Source organism: Gloeophyllum trabeum, assembly GCF_000344685.1.
Source record: "Gloeophyllum trabeum ATCC 11539 unplaced genomic scaffold GLOTRscaffold_00024, whole genome shotgun sequence".
NCBI classification, from domain to species: domain Eukaryota; kingdom Fungi; phylum Basidiomycota; class Agaricomycetes; order Gloeophyllales; family Gloeophyllaceae; genus Gloeophyllum; species Gloeophyllum trabeum.
In genome coordinates this window covers 44,061-68,113 of record NW_006920433.1, presented here as the reverse complement: position 1 = coordinate 68,113, position 24,053 = coordinate 44,061, and the positions used below count along the sequence as shown (strand labels likewise).

General features: G+C 52.2%; 8 protein-coding genes across 8 annotated transcripts; 3 read left to right on the top strand and 5 right to left on the bottom strand.

Moving 5' to 3' along the window:
• Positions 1–779: 779 nt before the first annotated feature.
• On the bottom strand, positions 780–3,218 carry GLOTRDRAFT_82487 (alcohol oxidase; the record flags this gene model as incomplete). The annotated part of the gene is made up of 11 exons (XM_007873072.1): positions 780–919; positions 979–1,346; positions 1,399–1,477; positions 1,539–1,963; positions 2,023–2,196; positions 2,250–2,457; positions 2,525–2,631; positions 2,687–2,757; positions 2,810–2,899; positions 2,958–3,039; positions 3,095–3,218. 11 exons carry the CDS (start codon positions 3,216–3,218, stop codon positions 833–835), a joined length of 1,815 nt encoding a protein of 604 aa, XP_007871263.1. The 3' UTR covers positions 780–832.
• A 1,994-nt stretch (positions 3,219–5,212) lies between these two features.
• Positions 5,213–6,945, top strand: GLOTRDRAFT_141586 (FabD/lysophospholipase-like protein; the record flags this gene model as incomplete). The annotated part of the gene is made up of 6 exons (XM_007873071.1): positions 5,213–5,339; positions 5,388–5,447; positions 5,501–6,045; positions 6,111–6,653; positions 6,708–6,857; positions 6,910–6,945. Exons 1-6 carry the CDS (start codon positions 5,333–5,335, stop codon positions 6,943–6,945), a joined length of 1,341 nt encoding a protein of 446 aa, XP_007871262.1. The 5' UTR covers positions 5,213–5,332.
• A 148-nt stretch (positions 6,946–7,093) lies between these two features.
• GLOTRDRAFT_118392 (alpha/beta-hydrolase) lies at positions 7,094–8,774 on the bottom strand. Its single transcript, XM_007873070.1, has 6 exons — positions 8,431–8,774; positions 8,270–8,379; positions 8,072–8,219; positions 7,871–8,019; positions 7,613–7,820; positions 7,094–7,539 (listed from the first exon to the last, which is right to left on the bottom strand). Exons 1-6 carry the CDS (start codon positions 8,760–8,762, stop codon positions 7,341–7,343), a joined length of 1,146 nt encoding a protein of 381 aa, XP_007871261.1. The 5' UTR covers positions 8,763–8,774; the 3' UTR covers positions 7,094–7,340.
• A 625-nt stretch (positions 8,775–9,399) lies between these two features.
• GLOTRDRAFT_141584 (cytochrome P450) lies at positions 9,400–11,330 on the top strand (the record flags this gene model as incomplete). The annotated part of the gene is made up of 8 exons (XM_007873069.1): positions 9,400–9,653; positions 9,712–9,740; positions 9,800–10,012; positions 10,069–10,683; positions 10,735–10,842; positions 10,904–11,058; positions 11,111–11,185; positions 11,243–11,330. The coding sequence occupies exons 1-8, from the start codon at positions 9,422–9,424 to the stop codon at positions 11,328–11,330; spliced, it is 1,515 nt and encodes a 504-aa protein (XP_007871260.1). The 5' UTR covers positions 9,400–9,421.
• Positions 11,331–12,227: 897 nt separating this feature from the next.
• On the bottom strand, positions 12,228–13,451 carry GLOTRDRAFT_67066 (NAD P-binding protein). Its single transcript, XM_007873068.1, has 6 exons — positions 13,362–13,451; positions 13,145–13,300; positions 12,972–13,078; positions 12,874–12,913; positions 12,542–12,821; positions 12,228–12,483 (listed from the first exon to the last, which is right to left on the bottom strand). The coding sequence occupies exons 1-6, from the start codon at positions 13,401–13,403 to the stop codon at positions 12,299–12,301; spliced, it is 810 nt and encodes a 269-aa protein (XP_007871259.1). The 5' UTR covers positions 13,404–13,451; the 3' UTR covers positions 12,228–12,298.
• A 954-nt stretch (positions 13,452–14,405) lies between these two features.
• GLOTRDRAFT_82473 (alcohol oxidase) lies at positions 14,406–16,927 on the bottom strand (the record flags this gene model as incomplete). The annotated part of the gene is made up of 10 exons (XM_007873067.1): positions 14,406–14,606; positions 14,660–15,024; positions 15,075–15,150; positions 15,198–15,622; positions 15,674–15,856; positions 15,923–16,127; positions 16,247–16,353; positions 16,410–16,618; positions 16,670–16,751; positions 16,807–16,927. The coding sequence occupies 10 exons, from the start codon at positions 16,925–16,927 to the stop codon at positions 14,511–14,513; spliced, it is 1,869 nt and encodes a 622-aa protein (XP_007871258.1). The 3' UTR covers positions 14,406–14,510.
• A 900-nt stretch (positions 16,928–17,827) lies between these two features.
• On the top strand, positions 17,828–20,285 carry GLOTRDRAFT_67059 (cytochrome P450). The gene is made up of 13 exons (XM_007873066.1): positions 17,828–18,035; positions 18,091–18,199; positions 18,253–18,279; positions 18,331–18,383; positions 18,437–18,581; positions 18,633–18,760; positions 18,817–18,950; positions 19,004–19,121; positions 19,182–19,195; positions 19,258–19,488; positions 19,543–19,738; positions 19,794–19,923; positions 19,996–20,285. The coding sequence occupies exons 1-13, from the start codon at positions 17,843–17,845 to the stop codon at positions 20,096–20,098; spliced, it is 1,581 nt and encodes a 526-aa protein (XP_007871257.1). The 5' UTR covers positions 17,828–17,842; the 3' UTR covers positions 20,099–20,285.
• A 710-nt stretch (positions 20,286–20,995) lies between these two features.
• Positions 20,996–21,823, bottom strand: GLOTRDRAFT_112738 (uncharacterized protein). The gene is made up of 2 exons (XM_007873065.1): positions 21,609–21,823; positions 20,996–21,546 (listed from the first exon to the last, which is right to left on the bottom strand). Exons 1-2 carry the CDS (start codon positions 21,805–21,807, stop codon positions 21,086–21,088), a joined length of 660 nt encoding a protein of 219 aa, XP_007871256.1. The 5' UTR covers positions 21,808–21,823; the 3' UTR covers positions 20,996–21,085.
• Positions 21,824–24,053: the final 2,230 nt, after the last annotated feature.

The following is a 24,053-nucleotide window of genomic DNA, read 5'->3' as shown; positions in this document are numbered from 1 at the left end:
GGAAATGTCCAGCAGAGGTCATGTATATGGCAGTACACTTCAGACAACACACAAGGCAGAGAGCCGTATGCGTCCAGGGCAAGACGGGGTCACCGTGGGGAGAAAGGTGGCGCGGATCGTTAACTTGCGAGTGGAAGGGTGAGCAGCAGGTGAAGATTGGGTTTAATTGGCTTCCAGATCAACATGATGGCTTTTTCCTCCAAGAAATTGAAACAAAATAGCCTTTTTTTCTAAAATGCGAAATAACGCGTCTTTTACCATGTTTAGTGCTTCTCTACTGGTACGCAAGGTTATCGATATTTAGGCATGCTCTCCCAGGATCAGGACAGCTTCATGAGAACAGCAAATGAAGGGCATCCTGACCTGATACCTTGAACTGTTGCTCGTATATGCATCATAAAAGATTCTTACGAATCGCGACTCGGAGACGATCCGGGCCCACACTCCAAGTACTTTCTGGTGTAGGATTTAGAACCCTGTGGATTATCCATACTACTTGTACTTGCAGTGGAAAGAGAGCAGGAGAAGGACTTTGAGAGTGATTGTGCAGGAAAGTTGAGGGAAACACCATCAAGTGCGAGAACCCCACGCAAACCTACAGAAGTGGACGACTCGGACTTCGGACTTGGACATGACAGCGAAATATCGATCATAGGCAAACATTGATTTGCAATACATTAGATGCCATTGATCCTGCTACATATATGCAAGATACAAATGCTGAATGAGTGGTGTACTGTCCGTGTGATGATACCAATTAAATAATGCAACGGTGACACCCGAAAGTACTTAATGACAGACGCCTTGTTTGTTGATAGATAGATAAATAGGATCAAGCATATTCCTGCTTGATGAGGTCGGATGCCCGCTCGGAGATGGCGTACACTATCGACTCGGTGTGGCTCGCAGGAGTGTGAGGCTGCACAATTCCTCGTGAACATCTTCCGCAGCGGGAGACAAGGAAAGAAATAAACGCACGAAGATGGACAAGTCGACGATGCGCAGCCCGTTAATGCCCTTCACCTTCAAGTCGGGGTCGACGACACCGGTGCTCGCGCCCTTGGGGCTGATGATGTTCGTGGCGATCTGGTGGTCCCCAGCGACGGTGATGTTGCGCGCGTTCGCGTACAGCGCGTCCTCGTTGATGTTACCGTTGCTGTCAATGACACCCTCCAGTCCGACATAGTTGTCTTCGAGGTAACCCTTGAACGCGGAGCCGGACGCGAACTTGATTGCCATACGCATGCACTGCGAAACAATAAAGATGTCCATCGGGTGGTCGTAGTAGTTCGGGTTCACGAGAGGCTGGCCGAGGGGATCGCTGGGGTTGAGGGTGACATTACCCCCTGAATATAGTCAGTGAACTGCCACAACGAGAATAGTGAGGAATGGGTTTACTGGAGTACGGCACCAGATTGACACAGGCAAGAGCGAAGTAGTATCCGCCAGCAGCGGAGACTCCAGACGGGTTACCATTCTGTATGATAGCCATATCCCTCAGCGCAATGAGACAAAAAGTCATAAGAGTGCGCACGTACGAGGGCGACCATCTCAATGTGAGGAGAGTCCGGGCCAGTAGCGGGATCGCCGTACTTCTGAATCATTGACTGCACCTCGGGGTCGGACTCATTCAGGCGGAAGAAACCAGCCTGGAAGGGTTCTCCGCTCGCAAAGCGGCCCGTCTTGTTCGTCTGCCACTGCTCCAACGCCGCTTGCGCCGCCTCGGGGTGCTGCGCATAGTAATCTATCGTGTTGGTCGAGTTGACCCGCCAGATGATGGGCATGATCATGTGATCGGCGAGGTTCTGACCGACGTCTGGAATATCCTTGACAAGCTCAACTCCCTTGAGATTCTGGATCTGAGACGCGGGTCCGATGCCGCTGTTGAGCAGGATGCGAGTGTCACTGATCGTGCCGGCGGACAGAATGATCTCCTTGGAGGCTTTGAGAGAAGTAACGGAACCTGTACAGCCCACAAGGTGAGGGCGCTGGCCTATTTGTGTATGAAGATGACAGGCCTACCATCGGCGTTGGTGACCTGTGCGGTGTCAATCGTGCCGTTGGTCGAACCGGTGAGCTTCGTGACCCGCGTGTTTACCACGACATCCAAGTTTGAGCGAGCGAGGACGGAATCCGTGAGGTACGCATAGGCAGCGCTGGCACGCGTGCCATCCCTGATGGTGTTCTGGACCCAGCCTGACAGAGAATCCGTTAGTCATTTTCACGATATCGATCTCCAGTGGACTTACCCATGCCAATGGGCGTGTCGGGATTGTTATAGTCCAACACGAAGGGAAATTCATCAGGGAACTCCTTGGTGGTGTTAATAACGCGGGCATCTGTGTCTTCAGTGACGCCAGGCATACTGATACCGAGTGGGCCGCTGGTACCGTGCACCGAAGGGTCATACTCCCCGGATACATCTTTCCCGGTACTAGGGGGAGTGTACTGCTCGAGCTGGAATTCGCGCGGATTCATCAGACATTGCCACATACTTACGCGCTATCTGATCACGAATACACACCTTCTTGTAATACGTGTAGATATTATCCCATCCCCAGCCAGGGTCGCCGGAGACGTTGGCGAGGTGATTCCAGTCGGCGACGGATCCGCGCACCCAGATCATACCGTCTTTGACTGGATAAGAATCTCGCTTCTCAGCCCCATTGGACGAAAGAGTACTCACTGACTGAACTGGAGCCACCAAGGACATGCCCGGCACGGGAAATAACTGATCTTCCGCCAAATCCAGGTTGTCTGATCGATTCTAAGATTAGAAAGGGACATAACTGTGATCTGAAGGACCTACGCAGTGGTGGTGTAATTCCAGTCAATTTCGGTTCCCGTGGTAATGTAGAAACCATAGAACGGAACGGTGGCATTCAAGATACCACGATTGCTTGAGTCATCTGAAGTCAGGCCCGCGCTGTGTCTCTAACGGTGACAGGGAAACTCACGAGGGTCCGGCTTCGAGCACAAGCACGCTCGTGTTGGAGTTCTCCGTCAATCGAGTCGCTACGACGCTCCCACCAGTGCCGCCTATGCAAATGTCGCTTTTCAACACCTTCAAAGACGCAAATCTGATATCACGTACCGCCAACAACGACGAAGTCATAAGTCTTATTAGTAGGCAATTCTGCCAGGCTATTGTATAGAGCCGCAAACGAAGGGCTGACAAGCGTCAAAGAGAGCGAAACGAGGGCCGCAAGTCGCAACATTAGTGAATCAGACGATTAGACGAAATATTGCGCTGCGATGGGTTTCCTCCAGCTCGCTTGCGCTCGCTTATAAGGGCGCGGGCGCGCGCCGAGAAACGTGTTGCAGATCCTGCGGATGCCGCCATCATCGGTGGGATATGACCCTGTCATTCAAATTGAGTACTAGGGCCATGGGCAACCAGGACAGCCTTACGCATGGGAATAGTAACTACGCACGAAATGAAACAGTGGAGTCGAGTCATGCTCGGTTTGGAAACGCAGGAGGCGCGCTCTAGGCTGAGTGCGTACAATGATCAACGGTAGTAGCCCCTGGAGAGCCTGTTCCAAGGATCTCTGCCGACGTGTCGGAGCCGTGATACACATTCGCTTAGCCTCTAGGGGCGCGGCGTCGATTCCGGGAATAGGGCTTGGTGTTGCACTGTCGTTTGTCGCATCTGTGGCCGATGTGCATATGCAACCTGCGTGAAACTCTACAGATGGTTAGTGTATCGGCACGCACAGCTACGTAAGGTACGCACGCTGCGGCTGATTCCCGACGAGGTATGAACGGTTGCGTCGGTGTTGAGAAGTCGGTAATGATGCAAAGTGGTGGACGGACAGGGGCGGCAAGGCGAGGCACTGTTCAGACGATGCATCTCCGACCTTGCGCAAGAATGGTCCGTTCCTGCTCACCTCAGTAGGCAAGCCACGACGGTCAAGCAATGTAGCTGCGGGCAGGCGCACCTTGCGTCAGAGTTAACCGGAAGGGTTTGGTATTTTGTTCAGAACTACCATCTCTCCGAAATGATGAACAAACGGGAGCCTAACGCAGAGTAACCTCCCCAGTGTGTCAGATTACAAATGAATGAATGGACTGCCTCCGATCAAGCAGTTGTACTTACGTATTGGGAGAACTTAAGCATCCAATTGATATGATTATCTTGGGCGTCGAACGAGATCTATGCGAGCGTCTTTCTCTGAGGTAAATGTCGCAATCCGGGGTGGAGATCACTTTAATCCTCAGCTCGCCAGAATTACGAGCCAAGAGTTGCCCAACAATTTCCTATACGGAACGTCTTGTCATCCAGGTCCTTGTGACCGCCTACATTACAACAGGCGGCCTTGATCCTGGGCGCTCTTTCGGGGTCAGAGATGGCCCTGATGCTCGAGAATAGAAGGATTGCCGTCTTGCACGGTCTTTGTGGCAATTATAGGATGAAGTTGTGGCGTGTGGATCGCTCTGGCGCTAAGGGGTGCGTCTCAGCACAGAAAGGTGCCGCATTTTTCCGTGCATCTCGCAATGTCAAGGTCACAGAAACCTCCGTCTACTCATGCAAGTACGGGAGCCTGAGAGAGGACGACGGCGGTACCAAAAGAAGAAAATCCCGCCATGACGACCCTACTCCTAACCCCAGAGCGTGCCGATGGCCGGCAACTATCCCGGTCCGGACTTGCAGCTGGCATAGCCACGGCTATCAATCATGGCATTTGCTTCCGTCTTGCAAATTTCTGCATCTTGGATCTGTTACCGCATCACGAAAGCTGTTCGTACGACTTGTCCGGCGTTAGTGGACTGCTCTGCAGTGCTCGTTAGTCTCCGCTCGGCGGAGGTACTAATCGCCCGTATGTGCAAATATGGCATTGTCAGAAAACGCCGATTACGATTCAGTCTTTGCTCACTGTCCATCATTTCTATTCGAGCGCAGGTCAGATCAGAACATCTCCCTATTGCAAAGCTGAGATCCACAAGTAATTCCGTGAGGAACAATACATGGAGATGCTCGAGGTGACTCGGGTCTGTTTTCAGGGTCCCTATCCAGCCTAGAAGATGATAGCGTTTCGTCCGGTGAAAGACCGACATTTCATCTTGATTGGCAGAGAAGCCATAGACGATTTAGATGCTCGGCCTGAGGCGGAATGCGTGGCTTTGCGCGAGCCCTGGCGATCTACTGCTGAATTTGGCGGCTTATCTGTTAGTCTTACCATACCCTTGACATCGGGCATTGAGCGGTTTTGCGACGTGTACGATAGCTAAGTTGTTGCCCTTACCGTGAGTTGAAGATATTGCCTCCACCCCGCGCAGTCCCCGTAAGAGGCGCGTTGCTGTGTTTGCGCAATCCCAGTCATACTTTAACATGGGAGGTAGGCCGATTCATTAATTTACAGGCCTAAAATTCACTTTGCCTCTAGAAGCGGTACTCGGGCCACCAGTAGCGCCTAAGAAGACCACGCAGCGGCTCTTCACTGCAGGTGCGCATGTTCTTCCAATCGCCTTGGGAAGACGTATGGACGAGTCTCCCTAGCCGCGAAATCTCTCGATGCCCTAGAAGATTACATAGCTAACAAGGATTCGACGCACAACGTGCCTCCGAGTGAAATAGCACTCAACCGCAACGCTAATGCGAAGTTGCTTCCTTACCGGACCTTCGCGGTCGCGGAGTCGCAGCAAACCGCCCAATACGCCAAACCTGTCTCCCTGCCCGAGCGACCCAAGCGACTGATGTTCACGTTCGGCGGAACAGGGCCCCAGTACTGGCAGCAAGGGCATGACCTGATGCGCCACCCCGTCTTCGCTCAGTCTGTGTACGAGTGCGACAAGATCCATGTGCAGCACACCGGACGATCGTTCTTGTCTGATACGGGATTGTTCATCGGCCAGCCGTCCCAGCGACTGGATCTGGAGCATATGGATATCTGGCCTGGTGATGTGGTCTGTCTTGCAAACGCTATATATCAGATCGCTATGTACGACTTGCTACGGTCAATCAATGTCTCTCCGGATGTAGTACTGGGATTCTCCCTCGGAGAAACTACGGCATTGTACGGTTCCGGTGCGATTTCACGGGAGGTATGTACTTATACTCCTCTTCCGCGTATACCTTAGGACCACACAATAACGATGTCGAACCACAGATGGCGGTAAAAATCGTAATCGCGATCGGGCGCGCCCTCCTGCGCATCGACAACTCCGGCGGCCTCGTCATCGGCGTCATGGACGTCTCCAACGCACTCGTCATGCAAGCCATGGACACGCTCCCAACCCACATCCGGCGGAACCTCTACATCTCGAGCTTCATCACGCCCACCGTGATGGGCGTCGTCGGGCCCTCCGCCGACGTCGAGTACTTTGCGGATAACCTCCCACCGGGTGCGTCGTACACCCGCATCCACGTCGGCAGCGCCGTGCACTCGCCGTTCCTCGACCTCTCGGAGGCGCCGTTCCGTGAGGAGGTCGAGCGGATATTCGAGCTGCATGGCAAGTGCGTCAGGGCGCCGGTTATCCCGATGATGTCTAGTGTCACAGGGGAGTGGAAGACGGATGCACCGACGGTGGACTACGTGTGGGACAGCATACGGCGCACGATATTGATGAAGCCTGTCGTTGAGAAGTTGGTGGCCGAATATGGGGAGCAATCGACCTTCATAGAGCTCTCTCCGCATCCGTCCCTTTCTCCGGTGAGCGTTGAGCCTTCCCGACTTTCATGGTGCATGTGTTTAATGTGTGCTCAGTACATCGAGGCCATGGGCGCCGGAGCCTCCTTTGGCCCCTGCGCACGTCCACCTTCTGCTCGTCGTCTAGCGGCTGGCGCGACGTATGTCAGTGAACACATGGCCTTCCTTCAAGCGTGCGGACGTCTCTTCACGTATGGGATAGACACGGTGAGTGTTTATCGTGGCTTTGATTACGCAGGCTTATTGACTGGCGGCTTAGATGGACCTGGCAGCAGTGAATAAATACGATGGATAGATTGCAGAGTGGAGCACGCCTCATTGATAGATTCGTGTGAATATGTTAGTCCTAACAGTTATGTCTGGAATCTATCCTTCAACGGATGGAATAAAGTGAGCAAGACAGTCGAGCTCGTCTTGTCGCCTGGCACTGGACTCGCACAGTAGTCAATAGAATTGTATCATGAGTAGTAAATCGCAGTACGCCGACACAATATTCTTACAACGAGTATTGCAGAGTGGAAGTACATCCTCAGGCGATTCAATACAGTTGCCGGCGTATGGACCCACCACAGGCAAAATCGAACGGATCCGCGAAAAAGCACGAGGCATACACGAGTCAGTAGCAATGAGGGAATTTGCTACCTGTCACGGAGGATACATGCGGAATTTGTGCTACGCGTCCTATCCTACTCACGCAAGCACTTCCGCGATCCACTTTTGCATCACTTCATATCCCCCAGGCGCACTCAGGTGCATGTTCATGATATGCCCCGTGTTCCCGACCATGTGCGTGTCGCCCCTCCGTCTGTTCGGGAACAGCTCCAGCGTAGCCTCGTTCAGATCCTTCTTCCCGTTCAGCGGCTGGTGACAATTGCCATTACAGAACGTCCTTTGAGAGAAAGTGATGAGAAAAGCTACCGCCTTCCGGCAAGAAGTGTTTGGCAAGAAGTGTTTGTACTTACAGATCGTGGTCGGGGTTGATGATGAGGATGGGGCCAGTGTACGCAGGCGCCTCGGTGACGGCAAGGGTAAGCAGCTCGCCCAGCGTCTCGGTCCCGCGCCCAGCAAAATACGCCTCGAAGACGTCCTTTTCGAAGCCTGTGTAGGAGAAGAACGCCATCATGTCCGTCCACTTATTCCCGGAGATGACGTAGTAGTGGTCCAGGCTCCCTGTCAAAAGTTAAGTAAAACTATGTCGGACAAGCTATTCGGCGACATACCGAAAGATTTGGGGTCGAAGAGGGAGGCGACTTGGGGGTTGAGGCCGTACGGTGCGAATCCCATCCCAGCGAGGAAAGGGGTGAATCCAGTTATGATAGCAGCGTCGACGAGGTCTCCTTTCTGGGCAAGGAGGTTGTTCAGAGTGGATCTTCACAAGAATGAGCATTAGTCACGACATGTAATGAAGCAGGGACACTTACGAGCCGAACGAGTGTGCGACGGCGACGACGGACCCGAAGGAGTAACCGGAGACACCTTTGCGTAGATGATCTACTAACCCTGCGGCTACGGCGACGTCGGTTGCTAGCTGAACTTCGAGACCGCTGGGCTTAGCGGACTTTCCAACTCCTAATCACAGTTCAGGAAACAACTGGAAGAGAAAATAAGAAAGGGCTTGCCCAGTCTATCGTAGAGAAGGACTGCATGGCCAGATGCCAAAGCAGCGTCGACATAGTTGTATTTAGAGCCCCGGCCGCCGAAATCCCAGTAACGATGATCAGCATCCAGACTGCGCTATGGTCAGTCTCAGGCACAGTCTACTCAGGGCCGTGGAGCGTACCCGTGTAAGAGGAGTTCGACTGTTCCATTTTGTTGGAAGCTGTTCGGCACGTAGAGGAAAGTGGCGATATCGTATGTGGTAGTGATATTTTGCGCGCCGACAACAGCGCTTTGCGAGACGTTGTAAAAGTTGCTAAATAGGCCAGTCAGCTCATACTGATCTTTAGGTTCGGTGATGTTGAGAATCTTGATTTCAGCGTCGATGGTCAAGGGTACAATGGCCTCCCGGTACATGAAGGCAGCATTGAGCTCAGACGTAGGGTAGCCTGGAAAGAGCAGGGATGCAGCCAAGCCGGCGGCATACTGAGAAAGGAAGTTGATAACGCCGCGCATGGTGGCAGCGACTTGAACTACAGCAACGACAACGCTAAACCGAGAGAACAGTAGAGACTGACCTTTACGCCTCTGTCATCTTTATAGATGTATTTACAGGACCGGGGCGAAGATAGGCACGGTCGTAGGACGGCCAAAGGCTCCGATTCCATCGTACTACGTCTTACGGTCACGGGCCCGGGGGTAACTTCATCACGGAAGGCACGACTGCGCATCTCGCGCGAAGAAGCCTGTTCATTTTGATAGCTGATTGTGTTATAGTTTCCCAGTATTGGCGCCAGATCTCAGGCTCGTCCGACCTGATGGTCAGGATCGCTCGTGGTTCTTTCCCCTTTACAAGTATGCCGCCTTCTTGTTCTACCTCTTCCCAGTCGGTCTGAATGTTTTCCCGCACATAGGCGGAACATCTAGAGAGACTATCACCAAATACCGCTAGCCACGACCTGACACCACATGTGCCGCGCGGATGCGGGTTTACCTAGCCTGGCACTGCATTCGACCGTAGGTCCATGCAGGATTGTGAGTCCAACTAGAATGGATTCCATGAACCCGCCTCCAGATCGGCATACGTCATATGCGACCCGCTGCAGATATTACAAAACTATGCACAAAAATTATAGTCTCCAGGTCGACATTTCTCCCTCGATAGGTACACAAGGATGCTCCAAATTGTACGATCACAAAGCTCCTTACCCGCGCTGTTACTCGCTCTCGCGTTCACCATACCTGTCGGATTATGCGTCGTTGCAATATATCGTCTATTCTTCCACCCTCTCCGCCACTATCCCGGACCAAAGCTCGCCGCTGTCTCCGAACTTTACCGCCTCTACTTTGATATCATCAAGGGTGGAGAGATGACAAACCATTTGCATACTCTACACGCTGCATACGGTACGTTGTAGTCACGTTCAAGTTGAAGGCTCGCGTCAATCATCTCCGCCATCTCAAGGTCCAGTCGTGCGCACCGGCCCCAACAGGGTATCTATACTTGCTTTTGCAGATTGTCCGCAGACCGAATGACTTGTGTTTCCCCATAGTTACATTTCAATGACTATGACGCCTTCTTCGACATCTACCGTCCGGGAGCTTCGTTTCCCAAAGATGCCAGTCTTTATCACACGTTTCCCGGTATGAAGGGAACATCGTTCACCATAACCGATCCTGCAGCTGCGAAGGCCCGACGAGACCTTTTGATGCCAATGTTTTCCAGGAGGTCCATTCTGCAGTTGGAAGATACAATCAAGAAGCGGGTGCGTTGGGGATCGTCTGCCTGCTTGTCAGAGAAGCTCACTTGGATGCCCTTTAGGTTGGAAGGCTTGTAGATAGGCTCTCGGCCTTTTCACTCAACACCCCTGTGGACTTAACCGCGGCGTTCAAGAGTGTTGCTGTGGACTTGATATCCGACTATTGCACTGCGAACCCCTTGGGCGCCATGGATCACCCCACCTTCCATCACCCCCTGGTAGACGGCATCGAAGACTCGCTGAAGGGCTTTTGGTATCTCAACCACTTTCCGTTCCTCCGGACCGCCATGAACTACATCCCGACCTGGATTATGCACCGTATTAACCCGTCCATGGCGGCTTTCCAAATTTCGGCCGACGTCGCCACAAAGTTCATCGCAGCCGCCGACGCGGACCCGTCGATCCTGGACAAGACCGAGCACGAGACGGTGTACCATCACATCCTCAGCCCCGAGGCGAAGAATAACGGCACCGTCCCCTCTCGGGAGAGTATAGTCGCCGAAACGCTCGTCTTGCTGTTTGCAGGGAGCGAGACGATTGCTAACGCTGCTGTCATCGGCTTCTTCAACATAATCAGCAATAGCAAAATCCATTGCCGCCTGGTAAACGAACTGAAGAATGCTTGGGAGGAACATGGGGATATGGGGTGGTCGGACCTAGAGAAGCTGCCCTACCTGGTATTGTCCAGTCTTCCGCGATTTCCGGCTCCACTTGACCCTTCATTCCAGACTGCGTGCATTAAGGAGTCCCTGCGCTTCTCGTACGGTGTGGTTACACCACTGAACAGAGTCATGCCTGAGGATATCAAGATCGGTGCTTGGCCGGTCCCAGCAGGCGTGCGTTATAATAGATTCATAGTTTTGTGGTCCGTTTACTCATCAACTGAATGGTTTGTAGACTGTTGTAGGGTCCAGTATAGCTGTGATCCATCACAAGCCTGAGATTTTCGTGGACCCGTATACATACAACCCCGACCGTTGGCTCGAGAACAAGGACCTCACAAAGTATCTCGTCTCGTTCTCGCGGGGCCCGAGATCATGCTATGGCATTAAGTGAGTCACATGGAATACTTGCCTCGTATGCGGAACTGACACTGTTGTCAAGTTTGGCCTGGGCGGAGCTGTATATCCTGTTCAGCACACTGATGCGTGAATTCGATTTCTCGATTTACGACACGACGTATGTATATAATTCCTTGACGAGGTGGTTGTATCTGATTTGTCTTTCTTCGTTCAGAATTGAGGACTTCCACTTGAAGGACTATTTCAACGTGCGGTATCAAGGTCGGCCGTTGCAAGTCTTGCTTAGACGGCGTAAGGCCTGAACCAACGATTCGGGCCTATGCCCGCGCGAAGGCCGTCTCAACACGGTTTCCCTTCCCCCCTCCTTTTCTCCATTCAATTGTATCGTATATAGATTTCACAAAGGATTGAATACCAATCTTGTCTTGATTCTGGCATGGACCTGACCTACGATTGCACCCTGAGTCATGGCCGGCCTCCGATCTCCGCTGTGAGCAATCCGAGTGACCGACCAGCGCCCCACCCTGCCGACATAGGGTCAGTGTGATATTGGCTCTCGTACAGCATAATTCCTGACTCGTGAACTACTACATATCTTAGTAATCCACCCGCCTCTCCAGACGCAGTCCCGCGGGGGTTGTTGACAGATGTTAGGCGATATTTGTGGCGTGTGATTACGATGCCGTTGGAAAAATCCGGTTAGTACAGGACACCGTTCCGCTCGCGCAGCACACAGCACGCACTGGTATCATGAAGGGTCAATGCAAGACTTATCGCCTCGTCGCAAGTCGTCGTCCAATGTTTCTTCATTTGACATACTAAATTGCAAATGTCCGTATTCGGGCGTGGTTTCTCAAATGCCTTGCCTCGGACACTGCGCCCGAGGATCAATGATAGTCTTTCTCCTTCTTCCTTATGGAAATGATCTTACGCCGCCGGGCCCGCAATTCGGTGCCAAGCCCAGCTTCCACCGCAATGCACAGATAGGATCAATATGGTGCTTCGAATATTTGCCCCATACGCAACCTTCAGCCACCTCAAGTGCGTCTGATCCGAACTATACCAAGCAGGAGTTGAATCACCTATTCACTCTCGGTGTTGCAATCACACCAAGCACTGTATCAAGCATTTTCCGGCAAAACCATGCCTGCCAGATTAATGCAAAGACAATGAGCAATCTCGCGCTGCACCGCCAGGTTACTCAGGATAGTATTACATTATGGATGCACCTCTACACGACACGTCCACAGGATACGTGGCTAACAAGCATCTACAGCCACTCCTTGTTACCTTTGTGAGAGACATATCCTCCGGACTTGTCGAGGGTCCAGGAGTTGATAACCTCCAGCTGCTTGTCGATTGAGTACTCGACGGAATGGGGCTGCTGGAAGTGCGGGTAGAGCTTCTGAGCGCAAGCAATTTGCTTCTTGATGACGGCCCACTCCTCCGGAGTCACTGCAGGGCACGGTTGAGCATACGGGTCAAGCCTTATCACAAGCGGAATGAAACATACAGCTCTCCGCACTCGTCGCACCCGTGCTCGTCAAGCCTGGGCAGATCGAGAGGAAAATGATGCCGTCGTCCTTGAACTTGGCGGCGAATTTCGCCATCGCCACGTTCACCGCTCCCTTGGAAATGGAGTAGGACACAGATGTGGTCATGCCGGTGCCGTTGATGAAATCCAGGTCGCACATAGCCGACGACAAAGTCACCACCTTCTTGATAGAGCTCTTCTTGAGAAGAGGGATGAACGTAAGGATAGTAATCATCACGCCATAGACGTTGACCTCGAGCTATTTCCAAATGTCAGTTAAGATCATAACACGACGAAAGGGGATGTCATACAGTGGCGAAAAGGTCCTTCTTCAAAGTCTCAAAATTGGGGCTGAGTTGACGGTCACCCCGTAAGGCTGGGAATACAGATATCATTGGCACGAACTCACAAGCCATCGATATCAGCATTGAGGTAACCGAGGTCCTGCACACCTGCATTGTTGATCAAGACGTCCAGAGATCCACCCGTGACCTTTGCAACTTCTTCTGCTGCGGCCTAGACGAAAGCAGATTGACAAATTTGAATTAGTACAGCTTTGCAGCTTGACCGCCGATGCCTTACCGCTAGCGCCTTGTCATCAACAATATCAGCTTGAAGAATATGCACATTCGGGCGTTTAGATGCCAGCTCCTTGGCATCGGTAGAGGTAGAAAGCTTGCGAACCAAACCAAACACGGTGTTGTTTGGATCCTCGCTTAGTTTCTTAAGAAATCCGAACTTCCGCGCGGGGAAAGGTTAGCTGCTTTGTCCTCGTACAATTGAGAAGGCTCAAACTAACCCCTATGCCTCGCGCAGCACCAGTGACAACGTAGGACGGCATAACGGTGGACTTTCTAGAAAATGACTCAAAAAATCAATAACGACTCGGCTCGGTGCTGAAGGTAGTGCACAAAGCTGCTCATGCGGGCCCTTTTTAAGCGAGACGCCTCACCATTTAGGGGGGGATCGTGAAAACGAACCTGAATCCAATGGATCCATAAGAGGTACGTTTTCCGGGCTGATTAGGGTTTTCAGTCGACTCTCGGAGATGGCGTTCAATGAACGGCCAGAGCCACCTGGAACATCCCGAAATAGCCTGGGAGCCAATGAGGCAGAATAGCCGTGTTATCGGCGTTAAGTAACTCGATGTTGCAGTTCATAGTGGCACCGAGGAGGTATCTTTCGTGACGTCGACCTGATCCTATTCTATGGATGGACGCTGAATTGTTCGATTCGGCCGCGCTCTCCATTGGTCTGTCAGCAGAACGCATGCCGACTTACCAATCAGACAGTTTGCCTGACAACACGGCCAAGATTTCTTGCTGAGCTCTGCAGCCTCCAGCATACTGCTGCGGCGTGCTGTGGCGTGCTGTGGTGTGGCGAATGAAGAGCTGAGAATACAGATCTAGAGCCCGCTGCCCGACCGCGGAGGACGGCGAGAATATCCCGCCGGTACACAGCCACGTTACCCATTCAGCATTCGCCAATCACGCTGTTTCCCGACGACTAGGACTCTAGGAGTGCTTCAATGTTTCGGTACTCAGCAAAGCGGACAACAGGATCGATCCTTACTATTACTGCATGCTATAAGACCGTGCTTACCGAGGCCGCTGCATGTCGCGATTCAACAAACGGTTTGGTCAGCACATCATCCTTCTTCAATGAACATGCCTTGCGGGATATCCTTCAGTGCGAGGTTAGCGCTCACCGACCTATCGGGCTTGTGTGCTTGGCCATTGGATTCCCCAGCCAGGAAGGACCGAGCGCCGCAGTAGCCATTGTCGGCCTAAACTGACCACTTCCCTTCTCTTGACTCAGTTCGGTAGGGACGGGTTCGCAGAATAGGTTGGTCATCATTGTCCCCTCATGAATCGTTCCACTCGATTGAGTACAGTACGTAGCCTAGATACTGTAGGGCTTACACCGGCCATCACCAGAGCCGAAACGGTCACAATCCTCTCACACTCGCGTCCTTGATTATGTCCGCCGCGCGCTCTGCTAGTCCGAACACTGCGGCTTGAGTCGCTGCAGCAAGAACATAGGGCTACGGAGATGGCTTAATCCAGTGCGTCGTATCCCAGTAACGATAGGACTCACAAAGACGGAGGCGTCGACGATTCTCAATCCCTTGATTCCCTTAACGCGGAGGTGAGGATCGACTACTCCCCAGCTCGCACCGTAGGGAGACATCATGGCAGTCCCGACGGGGTGGCAAAGCGTCTCGGTATGGTCGAGTATGTAATCATCCAGGGCTTGCAAGTCTTCGCCAAAAGTGCTAGCTACCTTCGCGAAGTCGTCGGCCGCGCCAAGTAGATACCCTTGCCATGCTTTAGCAGACGCAAACCGGAGGATTGAACGGATTCCTTGACGCTGAATGAATAGGTCAAGCGGGGACGTGTAGTAAGCGGTGTCAATAACCGGCGGACCCAGTGGATTCGCGGGATCCAGGGTCACCGTCCCACCTAGGATTGAATAAGTGGCGTTTGAGAATAGAGTAACTTGGTCGCCTTACGGGAGCTGGGCGTGAGGAGAATCGGTGCAAGCGTAAAATAGTTACTCGACCGATTCTGTACTTGCAGGCCGAAGTTCTAAGAGCTGGGTCAGTACACAAACTCAACTGAGCCTTCCAACTCACGTATATGATGAACTCAAAATGCGGAGAGTTCGGTCCAGCAGCGGGATCACCGTACGTCCCCAACATTGCCTTCACCTCGGGATCCGAAGTGTTCAGTCTATTCCAGGCGACCTGGTTGGATACCCCATTTACAAATCGTCCTGTCTTGGATGTCTTCCACTGCTGCAAGGCCTCGGCGGCAGCAGAGGCATTGTAGTTGATAACGTCCACAGTGTCGTCGGAAGCGACGTGCCAGGCAGTGGTGGGGACCCACGGGTGGTCTGACATGTTCTTTCCCACACTTGGGATGTCGAGTACGGGAGCTATACCGAGCGCCGCTAGCTCACGAGCGTCACCAATCCCGGAGTTGAGGAGGATATGCGGTGTACCGATTGAGCCCGCTGCCAAGATGACTTCGCGAGAAGCGAGTACGTGACCACTGATATCTGAGGGTCGAGTCAGCAGGACTCGTCAAAGGACGGCTGTGACGGTCCCACCTTTGGTTCCAGCCACAGCAAGTTCCACGGTGTCGATAGGGCCGTTGTGAATAGATCGCAGCACCCGGCGTACTTCTGTATTGACGAGAACATGCAAATTCGATCTTTGAAGGTATCGGTCAGCCAAATACGCCGTGGCCGAACTCTCCCGTGAACCATTGCGTATAGTATTTTGCACCCAGCCTCCAAGTTCGTAGACAGTAAGCACTAGGAATGGGACAATGGGACGTAGCAGGAGATGATACTCACTAACGCCAACAGGAGCACCGGCATTGTGATCCAGGATGAACGGAAACTCGTCGGGCAACTCCTTCGTGACTTGTAGAACTTTCTCATCAATTGGCTGTGAGTAACCCGGAGAGCCAACAGCTAACGGTCCGTCGGTGCCATGTACTCTGGGGTTGTGTTTCGGCCCTGTCCCGCGTCCATCTTGTGAAGATGCAGTCAGTACAGTCTGATCTGCGGAGTACCCGGGGGATAGCTCGTTACTCCGCTTCTCGTGTTGCCAGGCCTCTCCCTTGGATCGGGCTGGAATTAGCGTCGAGTAGTAAGTTCGATTCGGTCAAAACCTACCTTGATGAAATATGGGAGGAGACTCTTCCAAGACCACCGGTCATCCTGTACGGTCCTGGCAAGCCGATCAAAATCGTCTGCTGAACCCCTGGTATAGAACATGTAGTCTATATTCCTTGGTCAGGATAAATACTGATGAGTAATGTATCTTCAGCATGCTGACTTATCGAGCTTGAGCCCCCCAAGACTCGCCCTCTGGGATATGCAATTCGTCGACCTTTGACATTCAGTTGACTAGACCTGTATGAGTTCGTACTCCACACTAGACGAGAATGTACTTGCGGGGTAGTAGTATAGTTCCAATCCCATATAGTTCCAGGGGATGCAATCCGTGCGTCATAGGGAATCTCCAACTCCAAGGTATTCTGGTGTCTGGAGACTTTACTTCAGCTAAAGGCATAACAATGTGCGTAGATTACGAACGAAGGCCCAGCTTCTATGAGGAGGACAGACAGTCTCGCATCCTCGGTTAGGCGGTTTGCGAGTACGGCGCCCGCAGTACCTCCTACAATACGAATAGCTGTTAGCGGTGTAGGAGCATGAGGGGATTCACATCCTACCGCCGACAATAATGTAATCGTACGCTGCAGAGGACAGCGAAGACAAATGCTCATGGAGAACGGCTGTGGAGTACGGGACGAGGATTGAAGATAATATGAACGTCGTCAGAGCAAAACGCATGGCTTCTGCTTTGAAGGGGCGTAGACGTAGGCGACGGTGAGCTTATACTGCGTTGCCAGTTAGAATTAAGACAGCCGATGACGACCCCGATGTGTCCGTCCTCTGGCAGTGCCTCAAAAAGAGACAAGGTCGCACTTGCGCAAGACCCGCATGGGTATGTACCATCATGGCTGGATTTACCACTGTGGTTAACCGAATCGAGACCAGGAAGGCCAATTCTCCATCACTCACCTCCCAGACGGTAGACTTGCCGGAGGGTCGGTATGAATCAGGCGCTTTGGTAATGCAAATGGCACAGTGCACCGACATCCAGGTAGACACGCAGGCGTGTCCCTGCAGATCCGTGCATTAGATTATCAGGACGAGCGCTATACAATGGCAAGTCCGGCCATCATACTTACGGTTGCAGTCAAGGCCCGTGAGATTTTCAGCGCAGGAACGGCGGGGGGTCCCATTAGCCCCGTCACGGAGCCTATCATGCAGTTTATCATCTCGATATATCTTGATCTGTCGGGCAACAACGCCCGATATTCTCTGAGAAGGTGAGCATTGGTATCGGTATCTTACAGTATTGTTCGAATTTCGTTTTCTAACCTCTTGTAGGGATACCTACAGTATGGGTGTTCCCCGGATTGATCCGGAATTGCTAGCGCACGCTGAGCCACGCTCTGACTCCCAGTTCACCTCCAAAGTTCTGTTAATCTTATCAAACCGTCCAAGCGATCCGCACCTTGCAAGCTGAGAGTATGGAGCTCGAATCGAGGGTGCGGACTGCTCTCTCGTGACATGCGGATCCCCATATGTCCGTGCGTCATGGAAGCGTACGGATACAGAGACCCGTTCACTTTCAAAGGCAGCCCAGAGGTCAGACAGCAGCGTGTTTTTGATTTCCCTTCGTAAACATCATCGCCCACGATGGAGTTGTTCAGCAACAACTACAGCATGTGGGCTCTGTGCTTAATCCTCGTAGCAGGCATTGCTGCTCGGTTCTATGCCGGGCGAAAGCCCTACCCGCCTGGTCCCGTTGGCTGGCCGCTGATTGGCAATGCTCTCCAGCTGCCGGAGCGAATGCCCTGGAGGACGTATCTCCAGTGGAGCAGAGATTATGGCAAGCCGGTTTATCGCCCAGTAACATAGCGGATCAGCACTCATCGGTGGGATAGACTCAGATGTTATCCACTTTACCGCCCCTGGAGCGCACTTTGTGGTGCTCAACTCTGCATCCTCGGTCTACGAACTTCTCGTCAAGCGCTCGTCGATGTATTCGGGCAGGTGAGCCGACAATATTTTTCTCTCCGCTGCATACTGACCTTCACGACTTCGAGACCGCATTCAAACTTCCTTCATGACATGTAAACTCTACTCGCTTTCTTTGTGGCTTATTTACTGAGCTCGTTGTCTAGGATGGATTTTGCCTGGACGTTCGTATTCATGGACTATGGAGAAACTTGGAAGAGTGAGCTACGTATGTATTATCTTCGAGAAGAATGCTAACGGCTTCGTCGCTAGAATATCGAAAGGTATTCCATCAAGAATACGAAGTGGAAGAACATCAAGTCAATAGATCACAAGAGCTCGTCTCAGCGAGACGCCTTCTAAAGCGCTTACTAACGTCCAAAGGAATGAGGATTGATCCGGACAAGGATCTGCGTCTGTATGTCAGATGCCTTTCTCACATTCTTGTTGGTTGACTGTCAATCTACAGCGCAGCAGCTGATACGATTCTCTCGGTCACGTATGGCATCTCTCCGCGATCTGAGTCTGATCCGTTCATTAAGATTGTCGGGGAAACCACATACCTGCTGTCGCATGCCGCGACAGGCGGATATCTCGGTGAGACTTCACCCTGTTATTTTTGGACGAACCAGGTCTTGATCTCGTCCTTGTAGTCGATTACTTCCACGTTCTCAAGGCCATACCATCATGGTTTCCGGGTGCTGCGTTCAAAAGATCGGCAGAACGTGGCAGGTTCTTGAGCGAGAAAATCCGGAGTGTTCCTATGGACTTCGTCAAATCGGAGATGGTCGGTGAAGCACTTCTCTGTTCCGCAATTACAGTCATGAGAACTTCCTTTAGGCCCAAGGCAGAGCGAAGTCTTCGGTAGCTTCACGCTTACTAGCTTCTGCTTTTGACGAGAAAGAAGGCAAAGAAGCCGAGGATGACATCAGCAATATACTCGGTACCGCTTATGTTGGTACGTAGACAAGTTGAGATGTTTTCTGGACTGTCATCAATGATATCTCATCCGGGACAGCTGGGGCGGACACTGTAAGTACCTCTGAATCGATTCGCACATTCATCGCTTTAGCTTGCGGTGTCACCTGTTACAGACGGTTGCGATGATCGGGTCTTTCATTCTCGCAATGGCCCTTCATCCGGAGGTGCAACGGAAGGCTCAGAAAGCCGTCGACGCAGCGCTTGGTCACGGTGAACGTTTGCCTGACTTCGCGGACTACGGCACGATCCCGTACCTAGATGCTGTCGTCGATGAGGTCCTTCGCTGGAATCCCATGTCCCCTCTCGGCCTATTTCACAGCGCCGCGGAAGATGACTTTTATAAGGCATGCGCTATTCCCGATGATGTGACCCGGTATTAATCGTGTTGCCGATGACAGGGCTATTTCATACCCAAGGGCGCCATAGTCATCCCGAATGGATGGGCACTGCTCCACGATCAATCAGTCTATGGTGCAGATGCACTGGACTTCAGGCCCGAGCGCTTCATGAGCGATGACGGCCTCAGTCGGCGAAAGGATGCTCCAGATATTGAGAATGCTTTTGGATACGGAAGAAGGAAGTGCCCAGGAAGAAGTACGAGCACCCTTCCGTCATTTCGATGGATTGTGACCCTGATGGCGTGGCGTAGTTGTTGCTCGGGATACCGTTTGGATCACTGCGGCATCGCTATTGACGGCCTTTAACATCGTGGAAGCGTTCAACAAGGATGGCAGACCGTTCGCGGTGGACGAGGTCGAATTCACCAGCGAGATGATAAGGTGATTTTCATCCCGCTGTTTAGCCTAGCAGTTGCTCATCATTCTCTCCCTCATCTTTCTGTTGTGCTATAGTCGTCCTCCGCAATTCACCTGTATCTTTGAACCGAGGTCGTCGGCGACCGAATCCTTGATCGAGCATGACGTTGGCGATGCCAATATGGATGGGCCAATGTGATCGAAAGGCGCATGGGTTTCGGGTAAGAGGCTACTGGATTTCCCAAGTCATTATGTAGGGAACACCGCACCCTCTTCATATCCTCTGTGCTTCAACACGTACAGAAGCGACCGCATCGATGATTCGGACATTTTCGTGACTTTATGTCTGTAGTTTAGCATTTCAAGAATTTATTTGGGGGTCTAACAGTGCACGGAAGCCTCTCGCACGTCGACCGGGAAGGTAGCAAGAATTAGTGCGTGCAGAAGGCATGTATAATATGGGCTGGGTGAGCCAAGTATTCGAGTCAAGAGGGCAGACTCGTCGCGACATATTTGTCCCTATTTGTCAGTCCACTTGAACGCCACAACCGCAACTCGGACTCGCGCTGGATCGATGTCACTGTCAGTGGATGGCCATGCATGGTGCACTTCAAGTTCCTTGGAATTAGCAACGCAGCTGTGTCCGGCCTAGCGGCCCCTCCATTTTTCTCTGCATATGACCGCGTCGCACTCCCCTTTATGAACTTTTGCAACACGTAAGTCAGGCCCATCTATTCAGTACTATCAGTCGCGCCCATTCTCGCCCATCAGTTTGGGAATGACTTGGGCGAACAGATCCCTCGATGATGATGGAGAACAAGGATAAATGTGGAACACCAGAGCGAGCTGGGTTGCTGTGCGAGTGAGGCGAACCTACAGTGAGTACCGCTATACTTGATGCACATCGACTCATATCGCGGAGAATTGGGTTGGACTGTAACGACCCGTTCATTTGGCTTAACGTTCATGCTGAGGAGATGTCCAAGCACGCTCGACTGAGAGTCCAGTGCTGCTTCGGACATTATCCTACAGCCTTCTCACTGTGGCGGAGCCTGCACATCTAGACTGTTCAATCAATTCATGTTCTTAAGGGATGCACAACTCGGATCGATTCAAGATACTACACAACGTTACAGCTTTACGACCGTTGTGCTTACATCGCTCTGCACGGGGACGGAGCCTTGGATCATGGCATGACCACGGGTTCGTTCTCCCAGAGACCGTTGTCCAACTTCTTCGACACAACCCTCTCCTGCTGTGAACGATAGTCCACCACCACGGGCTCGATGACGATCAGCGAGAAGTTCTTGAGCGCTTCTTCGTAGTGCAGTTTATCTTCGTCGGAACTGTTCTCCGTCGGTAGCGTTACCTTGGGCCACGTTTCGCTGTGAGGCGCCTTGCGCAGGGGCGTGCCCCATGTCGGACGGAGGTAGTGGGACATGTAGTTCGGCATCGCATTGAAGACCTCCACCCGTTTCGTCTCGAGGTCGACGTCTCCTGGGAGATTGATCTTGTCTTTCAGCGAGTCGTAGGTCGGGGTACCCGGGGCGGCGACGATGCTTGCCACTCCGGAGATGCGGAACTGTTCGTGGGTGTCGCCGAACCACCAGAGCACTTGTACGCGCGGATTAGCGAGTATTTGGGATACTGGTGACGTAGGTATGTCAATTTATTGATACGTGTAGACAAAGGTACCGGAGACCGCTGACCTTTGGGAGTTCGTACGTCGGTCGAGAGAACGAGGAGGGGTGCGCTTTGGCCTTTCACCTCCAGCAGGTCGATGCAAGCCAGGGTGCGGATTTCTGGCATGTTAGCTACCGGGTCAATCGTCGCCAGTTGCAGGCCATTCCAGCGATTACGACCGTATGCTGACTTCAGCGACGCGGTGGAGTACGGTGAGGACGTCATATCAAGCCAGCGATCCGAGCCCCTTTCAACGGGGGCGTCTGGGGGGATCATAGGTACGTACGGCTTATGTGGGATGATAATGGTGCTCTGCTCCTCTAGTGTCCCGTTCATCGCGCATTGAGCCCAGACCGGTGTTCAGGTCTCGATTGTCGTATTCAATTGCGTGCTCACGGTTTGACATTGTGATATGAGTAAATGGAGTAACGCTGCAGGTGGTTCCTTCTACCAGTTTGCAGGGCTGAAGCTGCTCGGGATCTACCTCGTACTTTCCCCAGAGTATGGAGGACCGACCCGATCCCCTATCTATCCCTTGATTCGTCTTTCTCTTGTGGAACATGTCCTGCGCGCTCATCATATCTGTATTCCCAGGTACGGCGTGGGGTATCTTCTCCGTCGCAATGAAATCTCAACTGAGTTCTTGTTAGCGTGCTCCGCAGTCTTGGAAGTCGCTCATGGTCCATCCCCGGTTGGTTCAGCCAGAGCCTTGGACTCCTGTTTCTCTCCAGACTATGTTCGATTGAACCACACCATCAAACGTTGTCTGATTGTGTGAAGGTTGTTACGATGGATAACGAGAGAACCCAAGAGGCGCCTGCGTTCATCGTATTTACGCCTTGCTCAATCAACTATGATGTCGTTACGTGAGCTGCAATCGCAAAGGGTGCGTGAGAGCACAACTGCGTATGACGATTATGGTTGACTGCACCCTCGGTCAGGGAAATGTTGATGGTACGGTATCCATCTCATGTCAAATAGAGCCATTTTGGCGACTGCCTTGCCCCGTACGAGAAGTGATGAAGCGTTAAGCTCCAAGTGCCGCTCCCCACGGGCGTTGATCAGGCCGCTCGCCGTAGCAAACCGTGTTGATACTGGCCACCTTAGGAGTTCCCATTCGGACACGAATTCCGTCAAGATGATTAGGCTTCTAAAGTAATTCACACGCCATCCTTGGGGGTGCATAGCTTTTTGCATCCCCGATCTAAATGAAATTCTATATACCAACTGGATCAGGGAGCCGAATGTGCTATTAACTTTACATTGCCCTGGATCAACTTCGGTGATCTGATAGATGCGAAGACCTCCGGGACCTTATGGTCCCAGGAAAATATTTCATCGGGACTGGATGAGGATAATTGGATAAATGCAGGGATATGTAGTGCGTATCATACTTCGTATCTACCAGGCTCTGGGGTCACCTCTGAGATGGTGAGGAGAATCGTGTCAATGCGGTTTCGGCATATTAAACGTTCCGTACTTACGAGAACAGCGGCATGCACGTTACATGATGATGGAATCACTACTGGCTCTATGGAGAATGGACGCGATTAGGACACCCGCTGTCATGATCAATCTGCCTGAAGCCCGGAGCCTCGCCTCTTTCCTAAGCGGGCCATAGATACAATGCAGTTGCATGCACGTTGTAGCTCTTGTTGCTCAAACGTTCCGTATCATGGGAATAGACTCGTAAAGGCAGGAGTATACTTGAGCGACTGGCGGTCTGGATAACAAAGACGTGAAGTTGTGCATATCGGTATTGCCGGACACGGTCATATCCACGTGACTTTGCATTATTACCTCTGGTTAGGTTTACAGCATTCCTCCTGCCGAGTCTCCGCTGATTGGTCTCTACCGCACCACTACTGGATATCCGCCCACGGAAGGGGGATCTGCGTTATGCCACAATTTCCGCATCCACCGCGCAATTGGCATTTCGAATGTGGTGCTGGAGAGAACGCAAGGATTAGCGCAAACTCCGACGTTGGATATCAAGGTGGTTCGCATGCCAGAAGCAACACTTCACTCTATTGAAGCCTTAGTATGTCCACTGGCTGCTTCTTCGGTGCCTGTCCGTCTCGCATTTGTACCATTGACATATTTGACTCACTTTCCTGCGGAACTATGTCGGCCCTCGTTCCTAGACTGGAGAGAGCACGCTTATCGCGCGGCTTGCGCTGCGCCGACAATCAGAACATCCGCGATGCGTCGACCACGATATCGCGGCATGTTGAAATGCGAAGTCTGAACTTGCGTGACTTCCCCGATGGACACAGATGGGTATGACCATTGGGGCTCGAATTCTCCAGCTCCGGCGCCCAAGGGATGTCTCGCAGGGACAGATCGCCTTGTTCAAGGAATGCTTCCGCTATATTCAATTACGCCTCTTTGATCTATTCAAGGAAGTCTGAGCATACTACAGCGAATAGCGCTCTGCAGGTCACAGTCCAAAGAGTATAAGTAGTTTGGAT

Coding starts and splice junctions, on each gene's coding strand:
- GLOTRDRAFT_118392 (XM_007873070.1), bottom strand. CDS start 8,762: ATGCGCGGCGTTATCAACTTCCTTTCTCAGTATGCCGCCGGCTTGGCT. Junction 8,380..8,430: donor GTCGAACTCCTCTTACACGG/GTACGCTCCACG, acceptor ACCATAGCGCAG/TCTGGATGCTGATCATCGTT. Junction 8,020..8,071: donor GTCGCACACTCGTTCGGCTC/GTAAGTGTCCCT, acceptor ATTCTTGTGAAG/ATCCACTCTGAACAACCTCC.
- GLOTRDRAFT_67066 (XM_007873068.1), bottom strand. CDS start 13,403: ATGCCGTCCTACGTTGTCACTGGTGCTGCGCGAGGCATAGGG. Junction 13,079..13,144: donor TTGATGACAAGGCGCTAGCG/GTAAGGCATCGG, acceptor GCTTTCGTCTAG/GCCGCAGCAGAAGAAGTTGC. Junction 12,914..12,971: donor AATGCTGATATCGATGGCTT/GTGAGTTCGTGC, acceptor CCGTCAACTCAG/CCCCAATTTTGAGACTTTGA.
- GLOTRDRAFT_67059 (XM_007873066.1), top strand. CDS start 17,843: ATGGAGTTGTTCAGCAACAACTACAGCATGTGGGCTCTGTGCTTAATC. Junction 18,036..18,090: donor CCAGTGGAGCAGAGATTATG/GCAAGCCGGTTT, acceptor TCGGTGGGATAG/ACTCAGATGTTATCCACTTT. Junction 18,384..18,436: donor CTATGGAGAAACTTGGAAGA/GTGAGCTACGTA, acceptor CTTCGTCGCTAG/AATATCGAAAGGTATTCCAT.
- GLOTRDRAFT_112738 (XM_007873065.1), bottom strand. CDS start 21,807: ATGACGTCCTCACCGTACTCCACCGCGTCGCTGAAGTCAGCATACGGT. Junction 21,547..21,608: donor CGACGTACGAACTCCCAAAG/GTCAGCGGTCTC, acceptor CTACGTCACCAG/TATCCCAAATACTCGCTAAT.